Raw genomic sequence first — 13332 nt, 5'->3', positions numbered from 1 at the left:
AAAGGAAAATTTAAACATGTCTATTTCAATGGATAATACATCCACCATCATGACTACCTTGTTTTTCACACACCAATGAGTATGAATATATCTACTATAAATCATGAGAACAAGCCTTGGAATAACTAATGCACATGGAAGCATGTGCTTAACTCATGGAAGGACAGTATGCAAAGAGACATAAAACTCCTCCTGTTCCAGCTACCTGCCCATGGCCATTCTGTAAGCAGACTGAAATGCAGAAGCACATTCTTGTGTAACATTGCAAACCTTCTACTTAGATTCATGATTCAGAATAAGAATATTAAAGGTCATTCTAAAAGTGGAGAGTGGCTGTAACATACACATGGAGCATTCAAAAAATTACTATATCTTATTGCAATAAACTGAAAGCTTGATCCTGAATCAAGCTGAAAAAATATTGCTTACCCAACAAGTGGAAAAGTGAAGCTGTGAAAACTGACTGAAGAGTGTAATTATTCTAAGGTCTCCTTACTAAGAATATGAGCCTAGATTAAAAAAAAAAAAAAAGAGGTTTTTTTTTTAGACTGTCTCGCTGTGTTCCATCTTATTGAGGAACTCTTTAGGCTACATTCCTCCAAATCATAGCATTGTAAGAGACTTGAGTCATCTCAAATAGCAACAGCATGTATGAGCAATCATAATTTGCAGCTGGAAACTGTCCAAATACAGGAATTTTGAAGGTATGTTAATAACTAATAGCAGCTTGATTTCTGATAGTGGCTTCAACTGCTAGCAGAAAAGTAGAGTGGATATTGAACTGGAAAAAATGTCAGCAATTTAGGCTGTATTTTCATCTCATGGTAATCCCAATGCCTGACACACATTGGGATTACATTCTTGGAATACTAACTTTTAACAATTTGTTGCAACTTCTTTAGAAACAACGATTAAAAAAACCACCATGTTCAATATATGGGTTTTGTTTTGGGACAACTTTCTGTGTCAGAAGACTGCATAAACTGAATGCCCAAAGAGGATAACTGACATTTATTACAGTGACTTAAACAGTACCTATGCTAAACAAATCAGAAGGCAGACTTTTTGTACCTTTGCACACCAAATCAGGGCCATCCCACTGTCCTTTGGCATTGCAGACTGCAGTGCCACTGCCGCCGGCCATCAGGTACCCATGAACACAACCATAAGTAACTTCACTTCTGTATGTGGTCCCACTCACAGATGTTGGATGGGCATTCAAAACAAAAGGTGGAACCCCACAGTCCACACCTGAGGAGATGAAGAAAGAGGAAGATAGACGTGTTAGTCAACCAGCAGGAGCAATGACAGCTGCGCTCACATAAGTATTTCTTCATCTTTACCAGCTAGCCCTCTTCTGTAGTAATGCAACATTCCTCAGGTCCTCTGGAATATTCCCACTATGCCTGACAGTGCTGTAGCTACTCCAAACATCTACTTCCAAATAAAAGGACACTTTTCTGTGTTTCTCTCGGAATAGCATGCTAAATCCATGACTCCCTCCTCAGTCAAGCTGATGGTATTCAGAAAAGTCCTGGTTTTCTTCTGAATCTTTAGACTCCCCTGCTTTTACAAACCTGATTACATTGGATAAGGTGGTTCTATACTATTCACAATGAGCAACACTCAAAGGAAGGCCAATAAGCAGAAACTGCCTTTAGAAAGTAAAATTTTAAAAGTTTACAAAAACTATAAAAATGCAAAACCATAGAAAAGGTCACAACATACAACATAAAAGTTTCCTGTTAAGGCAAGGACTTAAACAAAGAAGTCAAGTAGCATACACATGCACACACATACACGAAAAATTTGTTAAAGGTACATTTACTAGTATTAAAAAAAAAAAAAACAGACTTGCTGGTCTTAGAATGGTAAGTCCTAACTGGAAAGGACTTGCAACACAACGAGGAAATAAGTTTGACATTTTAGACTTTTGCTGTTTCTTGGTGTATCATGTATCTTATTTCAATTAACCATAAGAGAGATGCTGAGAAAGTCTGACCTATTGTTTGATTGTAGAAATTTTTAAAAAATCACGTGAAAAAGCAACATGAAAAATCACATGAAAAACCTTAACCAAAAAAAAAAAAATCAACAACTTGCAAGAGTTACATTCCACAATCTTCCTCTAGGGACCACTTGAGACTCTGGGCACTCCCTTTCTGTTTTCAAATTCATTGTCCTTTATTTTTTTGGGGGGGAAGAGTGTTACTTGCATTGTTTAAAAATTGTTTTATCTTTTCTGTCTTATGAATTTTTATTGATAGTTAATATTTTGCTTTTCCCAGCCACACTGTTTTAGCACCCTTATTTTAATTTATTCACTTCTTATAAATGTTACATTTCTATCTATTCTTGGAGGAAAAAAAAAATAAGAGAGAGAAGGGGAAAGAACTGGAAAAAAAGATGACTGTTTCAGAGAAAGAATGAACCCTCCTCACTAAGTGACGATTTCCAGGATGGCAGTTCTCCCCTATAGAATTGCTATACACAGTGTGTCTTCTGTTAGCTAGCACTTCAAGTATCATGTAACTGATATAAAGGCTTTCTAACTACTCACAGGAACACAAAAAGAATCCTGCACTCATAAGCAGTAATGTTGCCAGAGAATGGATGATTAGAACACCAAAGCAAGTATATGTTTTAAAGACAGTCATAGGAAACTTAACTCTTCAGAGATGTGTAAGTGCTTGTTCATGCACAAATGTTCTTAAAATTATGAAGACTACCCAGAGATGAGGAGTGCTACGATGCCCTCTGTTGCATCTACAGCAAACTTTCAGACAAAAGTTCACAAGGTGTCAGGAAAATTGGTGTTTTCATGAGAGGTCAGTGATGTCTTTCAACTCAGTAGTCTTTCCCATGAAATGCTAAAGAAATCTAGTTGTTTTCTGGGCCTCAGCTCACATGCAGAAGGACACACTTCAGTGTCTGTAAACATGCAGGGACCAGCATAAAAAATGTCACTACACTAAAGAAAAAGGTAAACAATAACATGTCCTTTAATTTTCTTCTTTTTCTGCAAAAAAACAGTTCTTGAAATAACACTTCCAGATTGTGGAAATAGTCTACTATCATTACAAACACACTTCCCATGCATGAACCCCCTTAATGAAGAATTTAACAAAAACGTAAGACTCTTTTCACCTTTACAGCTTAAAGTGGCAGGTTCCCAAGTTGCATTTGCAGTGCAGTATGAGAACTTTCCTTCATTGCTGTAAAACCCTTCTTGACACTCATAATTAACTGCACTTCCTGGTAGCAAGCTGTAGTTCCCCACAATGTAGCCATGCTTCATTTCAGGAGGGGAACCACATCCGATTTCTGCAAAGAGACTGGGTTGAAAGATCTCACAGTACATAAATCACAACACTTGACCCCTTTAAAATCAGCTAAACTAGATGGCACATCCCAAAATACACCTGATCTGATGAATCTGAGGGCTTACCAAAGAGGCAGAATAATAGATTTGGAGAATTGTGCTGGCCACAGTTGGAGGAACACAGGGAAGCAGTTACTGAGCTACACTTTTACTAACATACAGCTGGAGCCTTTCACAACAGCAAAGATGAGACACTGCAATGTGATGGTGCTTTGCGTGGGCCAGTCTCGTTACAGCCACAGCTGAATGACACTTCAGCACCACAGGAGAATTTCAGGCCCCAACACACAGCTTTATTTCCCTGTGCATGGGAAAAGTGAAGCACTCTGCAGCAGATAAATTGAAATGAATTGTTCTGCCCCTCAAATCCTTCATCTCATTGAAACAGCCTGCATACAAAAGCTCCACTCCTCCAGCACATCTGCTTGGACAGGGCTCCCTTGTGCAACTCTGCAAGAAACACAATCGGTACAAACACTCCACCACAGAACATGGAGAGGCCAGTCAGTGAGATAAGAAGCAGAGTTATCAGCAATTCTGGCAAACAAAGCGGAGCACTTCAGTCAGAAAAACTGAGCAATTACGGGCTGTGAGTTGTACTGATGGTTCTGGCAATAATTCAGAAATAAAAGCTGAATATAATCTAGGCAGCTCCTTACACCTGGGATGCCTGTGTTCATTATATACTCTGATATCCACAGCTTACACTGCTAGCAGTTTGCATCTGTGAAAACTGGCACTAAAGACAGATTTTCAAATTGGAAACTTGATTCTGGATTCTTTTTGTTACGGCAACATAAACTGAACTGTTTATTTATACTGTGCAGGAGGCACAGTATGTAACAAACTACTAAATTGTTATTTTATTACTCCTGTCCCCTAGGCTTTTTTCATGCATCTAACCTCTCTTATCAGCTATTTAGTCTCTCTTCTCTTCCCCTTTATGTGGTGTGATTATATAAAAAACTGGATTACAACACACTTCCTTTCTACTCAGAAACTAACTACATTACTTTCAAAACATTGTCAAGCTTCTCTGACCCTGCACATCTGAAGCACTGCTAAGAACCTGTAGGAATGTCTGGTGTTGACTCCGGGATCCTGACGTCACTGGAAGGAACAATACAAGAAGAGAAAAAAAAAAAACCATACAGCAAGCAAAGTCCAGAGAAACCATACAGCAAAGTCCTGGAGAAGCACAGGCCAGAACAGGCATTGTACGATGGTGCAACATGTGATTTTATCTGCTAGCAAAAACAGCATCCAAAGATTCTCACCTTTGCAGGAAACTACGTTTCCATCTTGACGAAAAGAACGCTCTCCAGTTTCTAATTTGTAACCATCATTGCAGTAACACACGTAGCTTCCTTCAGTATTCACACATCTTGCATTGTGACCACACAGCCCAGCCTCCTCACATTCATCAACATCTAAAAATTCAGAGAAAAGTAGATGCACTTCATAATAGGGGGTTTTGTTTTAATTCATTAATAAAGGGCCCAAGCTTAACTCTTCCTTGAAGAGTTCTACATAGCTTCTCACAGCTCTTCTAGGAAAACAAAGGAGCTTATCCTTGTCTCATCTTCAAGCCTGTGGAAAGAGGACTGTTCAATTTTGTCACTAGCTATCTTTACATTACTGCTGGTTTACTTGACAAATAGTTTCCAATGTTATATGCTGTTCAAACAATTCCAGAAAAATCCTGTATCTGGATACCTCTTAAATGGTTACAACAGTTCATCACTAACAAGAAAATTCTACACTAAACACAAAAATTACAATCTGGGGAATTTTAAGTATCATCCTATTTTGTTAATCTAGCTGCTGCTGCTTCTTCTGAAAAGGTCATTGTTTGAATGAGATTGTGAAGCAATGATTTGTAACATAGCAGAATTCAAAATGGAACTAACTCATAGCTGTTAGGAACCTGAATGTCAAAAAAGCACATCAGCAACAGAAGTTCTCTGTTATAGTGTCATAAAATAAGTTCTACAGTGATGAAAAAAAAAAAAAAAAATTGTGCAGTTCTGGATTTGTCACGCTTAGGATTCTTTGTGATGTCTACCTGTACAGTTTGTGCCATCATTGGGAATAAATGTCTTGTTGTTGTTGGAGGCTCGGTATCCATCAAGGCAAACACAGTAAAAACTTCCATGTGTATTATGACACAGGGTATGATTTCCGCAGATCTTGCTGGCTCCAATCTGGCATTCATCTTTATCTGTCAGTACATTTAAAAAACTTCAGAGAGAGATTAAGAAAAGTGGGGTGTCCTGTCCTCCTCACTCATGCTCAAGTATCCAGACTTCTCCTTACTGATCTCCTTTATATTTATATATTTAAAAATAATATAAATTATTTGGGATGTAAATACTGCTGGTAAGCTGCAGAACAACTGAAATGTCCCTGGATGAAAATGTGAATGCCCCTCTGCTCTGCTCTGGTGAGAGCCCACCTGGAACCCTGCATCCAGCTCTGGAGTGCCCTACATTGACCAGCTGGGGCAAGTCCAATGGCGGCCATGAAGATAATCATGGGCTGGAGCACCTCTCCCACAAGGAAAAGCTGAAGGGGTTAGGGGTTGCTCAGTCTAGAAAAGAGAAGACTCTGAGGAGCCCTTATTAAGGCCTTCCAGTACCTAAAGAGTATTTTCAAGAAAGCTGGAGAGGCACTTTGGACAACATCCTGTAGTTCTAAAACAAGGGGGAATTGCTTTAAACTGAAAGAGGATGGATTTAGATTTGGCACTATGAAGAAATTCATCATTGTAAGGGTAGTGAGGCACTGGAACAAGTTGCCCATAGAAGTTGTAGATGCCCCAATGTTCCACCCCTGAAAGCGTTCAAGGCCAGCTTGGACAGAGCTCTGAGCAACTTGGTCTTGTGGAAGCTGTCCCTGGCCACAGCAAAGGGGTTGGAACTGTGTAATTTTTAAGATCCCTTCCAACTTGAAGCATTCTATAGTTCTAGGGTTTTCCTACAACAAGATACCTAAATTCTGCGCAGCATCCAGCAGCTGCCAGTGCTTTGTGAAAGAAGGGTAAGAGACAGGGAGGAGGAGATCACTGGTGAAGGACCACCCCCCTAGAGCACTGGCAAGCTGTTACAGACACTGAGACACAGCGTTTGACAGTGTCCTTTGATTCACATATTGATATGAGGTAGTCTCAGAAGGACATTATCAGCCACAGTAACAAAACTTAAACAACACTTCTGAATACGTACAAGTCTTTTGGTGAGGAAAAACAATCCAAATATATTCTATGGGGGATTCTTCCAGGAAATGACCAAGTTTTTAGCATGCTTAGAAGAATTTATTAAAATTACTTGAGAATGAGCATTTTAGGAATTTACAGTTTCTTTCCATTTTATAAGCAGGCAGCCTACCTTGACAGTGGGTTCTCCCATTGCCTACAAATCCATAATTGCAGATACAAACACTTTTTCCTCCACTTTGCTGGCATGTTGCATGAATGTGGCAAGTTGCACAGACATCTGGAATGGATCTGTTCACAATTACTTTAAGGACAAAAAAGTAGCATTATATTTTTTAAAGTACCTTACAAGTTGCATGGTAGGAAAAAACAGCACAGAACTGAAAGTGGAGATAAAATTCAGATTAAAACACATAGAATAAACTACTACCTCCTCCCACCTCATTTTAAAACCTGTAGGAAAACCACAGCTATTGTATTAAAAGACTAAAGATGAAAAATAAACAGAAAAGATTAAACAAATAACTACAATGAGCATTTTTGTCCATCCTTCTCTTCTCTGTCAACAAAGAAAAGAGCTTTTTGGCTTTCAGAAAGGTTTAGAAGGTATACAGTAGGTAGCTCTCTCCAATATTATTAATCTTTTCTTCATATGCATTTGTTTCTCTTTTGTCTTTATTTCTGTTTCCTCTGTTTTGTTGTGCTTCCTTCTATTATTTACACATAGACATTTGGGATACTTTTCAATCTGTTTGTATCATGTGTCAATATGGTAAAAATGTTATTCCATAAAAATGTTGCTAATTCTGCTAGGAGTAAAATTACTTACACTAATTTTAGAAATTAATTTATATTAAAAGGGGTTGAGAAGCACACAACCCAATTTACTATAATTTGACAGGGCTGTAAATATACATGAAATTAGAATACAATAGGTTTTTTCTTTGCATTCATACTTTCAGGGCATTATGTTAATTTCCCTCCATTTTTTTATAAGCTCTTTTTGTTATCACACATAGCCTCACTTTCCAAATGACAAATGTGAGAAAGGATGGATTTGATGTAGACAAAGCATGTGTATGCTGACGCCTTTTTACATTTTAAAATAAAGAACTAATACTGCACAAGCTGATGTCTGATGGAGCTTGACACAGAAGTATGGAATATTTTACTTTTCTAAGATAGCTGAAGTTGATAAGAATACTACCATCACTGCATATTTAGCATCTCTGACAAAATTTTGACTACTCTACAACGTCTAAATACATAACCATAACTGGAAGGAGAAGGCAGCTGAACGATCTACTATTTTTTTATGCATCAAATTTATCACTGTGATAAAACTGCCCTTCCACACGCACAGGGTTTCAGTTTTTTCAGGGTTTTTATGAGTGCCTTAAGGCTGTGGGAAGCGTCATAGATTCCTACTCCTAATTATTCATGCTTTTATGTACTTGTGTTTGTGTGTGTGTTTCTGATAAGAGCAGAAAACAAAAACTGTCAGCTTGCAATGGCAGCCAACACAGATCAGAAAATTTAATTTACAGGCACGGAGAGAACTTTCTCATGATACCTCAGCCTTCTGATAAGACATGGGAGTATCCTCCTCAGATTGCTGCTTCAGGAGATGTAAAAACGTGTTTCCACCCCCCGCCTCCCCTTCCTAGTACAGCTGAAATTTTATTACTTATTTGTCCTTCGCAACACACAATTTATCATGCCAGCACTACAGTCCCCTCACTGTTTTGGCAGGTAGGACCTCCCCCCAGGGCCCTCTCAAGGACACGAGGTCGCTGCCACCACCGCCGTCAGCAGCTGCCCAGGAGACACCCCAGGCAGCAGCACCCACCACGGCCACCTCCGCCACCAAGCCACGGGTGCCATCACCACCACTGCGGGATGCTCCCCACCACCGTCAGCTGCCTCCAGCACTGCCACCACGTGCTGCTCCGCCACCATCGCCAGGGGAAACCTGGACATGCATATCAGCATGGGCTGCCCCCAACACCGCCACCAAGGAAGGCTGCGCCACCACCGCGGGCTGCCTCTGCCGCCCCCACCACGGGCCAAGCCGGGCCCCTGACCCCGCGCTAGGGCTGGCGCTGCCCTCCAGCCCACCGCCGCCCCGGCCGGCCGCACTCACCCCGCGCCGCGCACCGCGGCAGCGCCAGCAGCAGCAGCAGCAGCAGCAGCGGCCCCGGGGCCACGCCGCCCCCCGAGCTCATGTCCCCGCCGCCTCCGCGCCCCTCGGTGCTGCACGGCCCCGGTGCCTCCGCATCGCCCCTGGGGGCGGAGGGCGGGAGGGGAGCCGAGGGCAGGGCAGAGCCCGAGGGCAGGGCAGAGCCCGAGGGCAGGGCACAGCCCGCGGGCAGGGCACAGCCCGCGGCCCCGGGCGGAGGGCGGCTGGCGCTGCCTCCCGGCGGGCGGGATGCCCTTATCGGCGCCGCCGCGCCCTCGGCCCCTCCGGGGCTTTCACCCTCAGCGAGGCCCCTTTCCTCCCCCGCCCCGCTGCCCGCAAAACCCTCTCATTTCTTTCTTCCCTTTTTTTCTTATTTTCCTTTTTTTTTTGTTTTTTTCTTTTTTTCCTTTTTTTTTTTTCTTTTTTTTTTTTTCTTTTTCCTCTCTTCCCTGGCACAACCCCTTTCCTTCCCCGGGACACCGCCTCTGCCCCGGCCAGGCAGGTGGCAAGGCTGATAAGGGCTGCTGCTGTCCATAGCCCGGCGGCGGGGGAGAAACGGATGGTAGGATTATTTACGATTCCCGGGAAGGGCTGCTGGATAGACACACCTGTTTGTACGTGGGAGCTGTGCCGCCTCCCGCCAGCCGCCGGCGAGCGGCCGGGGCCGGAGCGCTCGGAGCGGCGCCGGGCGGAGCGCCGCAGCTGCCGCCCCGCACGGCGCCCCGGCCCGGCGCGAAGCCGGCCCATCAGTCCTACGGTGCACGAAGCTGGTGCAGCCGTACACGGCCAGCCCGTACTGCTTGAAATAAAGTAAAGCTTTCTCACTGCAGGCCTTAGACGCCGCTCATGTTAATCCCCGATCCTCGTGTTTAGGCAGGACCAGCAGCGCTGCCTGCAGAGTTTTCTGCTGCAGAAGAGTAGTAATAGCCCTAGCGCTCAGAGTCGTCATTCATGTCTGTGAGCCTGCATTTTAGAATGCTGCATAAACTTCATCTACAAATGCCGTTGCCCAGTTGCCACAATAGAGGAGTGCCAAGGTGTGGAATCAGGGAAGCCTAACACAAAAGTAGAATTTGGCGTATTTGATAACTCTAATGAGATTTCTGAAAAAGTTTTGCTTATGTGCTATGGTGGCTTTTCATTAATGCCTTTGAATGCTAATTCAGCCCAGTTCTCCATCACCATTGCATTTAAGGGACATAACCTGATCTTTTCCTGCTGTATTATAACAAACACCAAACTATCACTGTCTGATTTCAAGGGACGCAAAATCCAGTTTCATTGAATCATCAACTTTATTGATTTATTTATGTAAGCTGCTCTCTTCCAGGTTTGAGGGTTTTGGTTTGGTGTTTTTTTGTGATGGGGAGGGGGAGGTCCTTTGTTTGTTTTGGGATTTTTGTTTGTTTGTTGTTTCAGTTTTTTAATTAGAGTTCTGCCTACTTAATCATGTATACAGTTGAAATCAGCTTCTGCTATGCTTATTCATCTTGACCACATTCTTCAGCAGCAGCCAGTTACATACAAGTAATCCTTTTGGAAGAACACACTACAGATGTCATTGCTGCATATTTCTCCCTTAAACTTACTGAAACTGGAAGCATGCATTCTCAGTGGTGGTAAGTAGCTTATCATTATAAGGAATCGTTTAGAGAGCAATTGTTCTGCACAACATATTAAAATGGTTTGGAAATTACAATTTTCCACTTCCTTGGCAGCCCACTGTGTAGCACACCTACTAATCACTGCAATTTCTACTATTCCTTTCATAAAAAGTAGTGGAAGTGACTTTTTATAATTATAAATGCCTCATGCAGCAAACAGGAAAATATTTTTGGCACAAAGCCTGAGGAAATACATCATATTTATAAAGAGAACCAATTAAAATTTTTAATAGAAATATTATTTAAAGAAAGTAACAAAGATGTATCAGCTGAAAAAAGTACAGTATGTAGACTAGAATTGATCTCCTTGTTATGTTCCTGTCTATTGTGTCTCAAACACACAATTAATTGCTGTTTAAGACATACTTCAGAATATTTAAATTATTAAACTACATACAAAGGCTACTTTAAATTCAATGCATGATAATAAGAAATAAGTGTCAAAAGATGTTTAGAGGTTATTTGTTCTGCTTTCTGCTCTACAACAAGGACTAGTCTATGGTTCCTGACTTGTCTAACTTGCTCTTTATGCTGATGGTGATGTAGAATTCACAGCATTCCCAGACAATCTCTTTCACTACTTCAGGTTTGAATCCACCAGTGAGATTCATCACAGATCACTTCTGCCCTGAGGTGCCCAAACACCTGCCCAAACCCCAGCTAACTGGTACAGAAAGATAATTAAAGATTCAGGACGGTAAGACAGACTAGTGTCCCAACATGCTCATCCTTAACATCTTCAGCAAATCTTACTTGTTTCACGTAAAAATCTCTCTAATGAAAACACAGACTAATATCTACCTAGATTTTCTGGTTTGGATAGGATAAAAATTTTAATCTTTTCCTTGTCAAACCTAAAGGAAGCCTAGTTTGTAATTACAGTGTTTCCTTCATCCCTAATGTTAAATTACCCAGAAGATGTATGCACCAGTATTTGCTCTTCTTTGTGAAAAGAGAAGAGTTGTGATGGCCAAAGTAATTCAGTTCATCCAGAGATGCTTGGAAGTTTCCTGTGCTTGCAGGTGTCTAAATGCAGATAATTGAAAATCAGAAGGGCAAGCTGGATCAAGCATTTCCTCAGCCATCTGTATTTGTTCTGTCTCCTTTGCAGACAATGAATATCAACATGTCATTTAAATCTCTTTATTTTTTCTCCTAAGGATTTTTGGCATAGACTACACTGCTTATTTTGACACATGAAGACAAAATATTTTATTTTAGTAGCTCTTTCAGCAAACATATTTTTAAAAAGAGCAAACATCTTCAGCCAAAGTGAATAAATTTATTTCATCCTTGTTAACAGATCACTCAGCTATTCATTGTGCAGTTGCATTCTGGAGCAGCTTTCTATCAAGTGCTTCTTTCCAAATGGCAATGAAAAGAGTAACTACAGCTTGATGGAAGATTCCTTCCCTCTGAATTCTGTCTCTTTTGCTTATTTAAAATTAATCAAATTAATAACTGGTTTTTGGTTACCCACTTAGCTCCCAGAATAAGAAACATCAATTGCTGAAAATAGCTCAAAATATCCAGAAATAACTGAAAGATTGGTTGACCCTCTTCAGTTTCTGTTGAAAATGCTTCAGTAAATACTGTGCAGAAGTAAAGCAGTATCTTGTTTGATTTTTTTTTTAAAGGAAATATCATCACTCAAGTTGTTTGCAGTATTTCTGTCTGTACTCTCAGGGTGCCTATGCCACTGTCTCAACTCCTAGCAGAGTTGAAAAATGTAAATGAAAACGTAAATGAGATTTCTGCAAAAGCATTGGATACCTGAATTTGAACCTTAAATATTGAATGTTACAATTTGCCTAGAGGGCAGTCTGTGGATGCAACATATATCAGAGCATGCCCTGTACATCTCATGACAAGGGCACAGTAGGCGATAAAGCCTGCTGACAGTTACTGCTAATCAGAAAAGCAGCTCTCCAGAGCAAAAGGGCTGCTATCTGTGGGTTTTAGCATAGGAGACCAAACTAGGCTTTGCCACAAACCCACTGGGAGCTTTGATAAGATAACCCCTCTCTCCCTCTCCACTTCTCCCTCCCACTTAAATGTGTAGCTGGGGCAGTATTCCTACATAAGTAGGAATACTGCCCCAGCTTCTGGTAGAAGCTTTCATGCCACAGCACCCTGCCCCAGTTTTTAGAAGTTTTTAAGCCACAAGGATTTAGTGCATATTGGTTTATGGGGGCATGTCCTGGTGTTGTCAGACCTTGGAATGTCATCCAAGAGTACTGCTGAGAGCCATCGTTTCTGATTGTTTCATGCTGTGTCATTATTTTGAGGATTGTGCTGACTGAAGACTGTAGTTAGAGGAAAGGGAGGGAGGCACAAAGGAAAAGTTCAGAAAGGAACAGTAACAGCACTTCCTTCATACATTTTAAAAATAATAACTAAATAAATAAAAAGTAATGTTGTGATTTTTTCAGCTCCAAGTAGATGAAAAGACATCTTTTCCTTTCAGATCCCAAAATATCTGCTAAAATCTGAAGAGAAAGAACTTGGCAACAAGATTCATGCTTTCTTTTCTACCAGGCTCCTCAAGCTCACCCACAGGGGTGTTGGCCTTTCTATTGAAGCTGCATAGAACTTAATAACAGCTTGTCAATAAGGCAAAAAATTAATGCCAATATCTTTGACAGGTAGAGGAAAAAACCCAAATCCCACAGACTACACAATTATACTTGTGTTATCTTTCTCTCATCATCAGCTTTGCTCTATTTATGGGCAAGATGAGTCTTACAGTGAGTCTAGAAACATTAGATGGGAAATATGACAACTTGTCAAATTATATTATCTATGAAGATAAATTCCATATTTGTGTCATGCGAGTTCCTGGCCATCCTGCCTGAATATGTTCCTGTGAACCTGCTTTAGCAGGGAAGTTGAA

At 41.1% G+C, this 13332-nt stretch overlaps 1 protein-coding gene across 2 annotated transcripts in view; it reads right to left on the bottom strand.

Moving 5' to 3' along the window:
- Positions 1-8993, bottom strand: part of SUSD1 (sushi domain containing 1) — a 39546-nt gene extending 30553 nt beyond the window's left edge. The window contains exons 1-6 of one of the 2 annotated variants that reach the window (XM_041486299.1): positions 8740-8993; positions 6769-6900; positions 5448-5603; positions 4660-4812; positions 3148-3324; positions 1072-1251 (exon numbers count right to left, since the gene is read on the bottom strand). In XM_041486299.1, coding sequence (XP_041342233.1) covers positions 1072-1251; positions 3148-3324; positions 4660-4812; positions 5448-5603; positions 6769-6900; positions 8740-8821 — 880 coding nt within the window. In that variant the 5' untranslated portion in view covers positions 8822-8993. The remainder of the gene's footprint in view (positions 1-1071; positions 1252-3147; positions 3325-4659; positions 4813-5447; positions 5604-6768; positions 6901-8739) is intronic. The other variant, XM_041486300.1, reaches the window with a different exon arrangement.
- Positions 8994-13332: the final 4339 nt, after the last annotated feature.

This window comes from Pyrgilauda ruficollis, unplaced genomic scaffold (assembly GCF_017590135.1).
Source record: "Pyrgilauda ruficollis isolate IOZ18807 unplaced genomic scaffold, ASM1759013v1 scaffold75, whole genome shotgun sequence".
NCBI lineage: Eukaryota > Metazoa > Chordata > Aves > Passeriformes > Passeridae > Pyrgilauda > Pyrgilauda ruficollis.
This window is presented reverse-complemented; position numbering and strand designations above follow the sequence as displayed.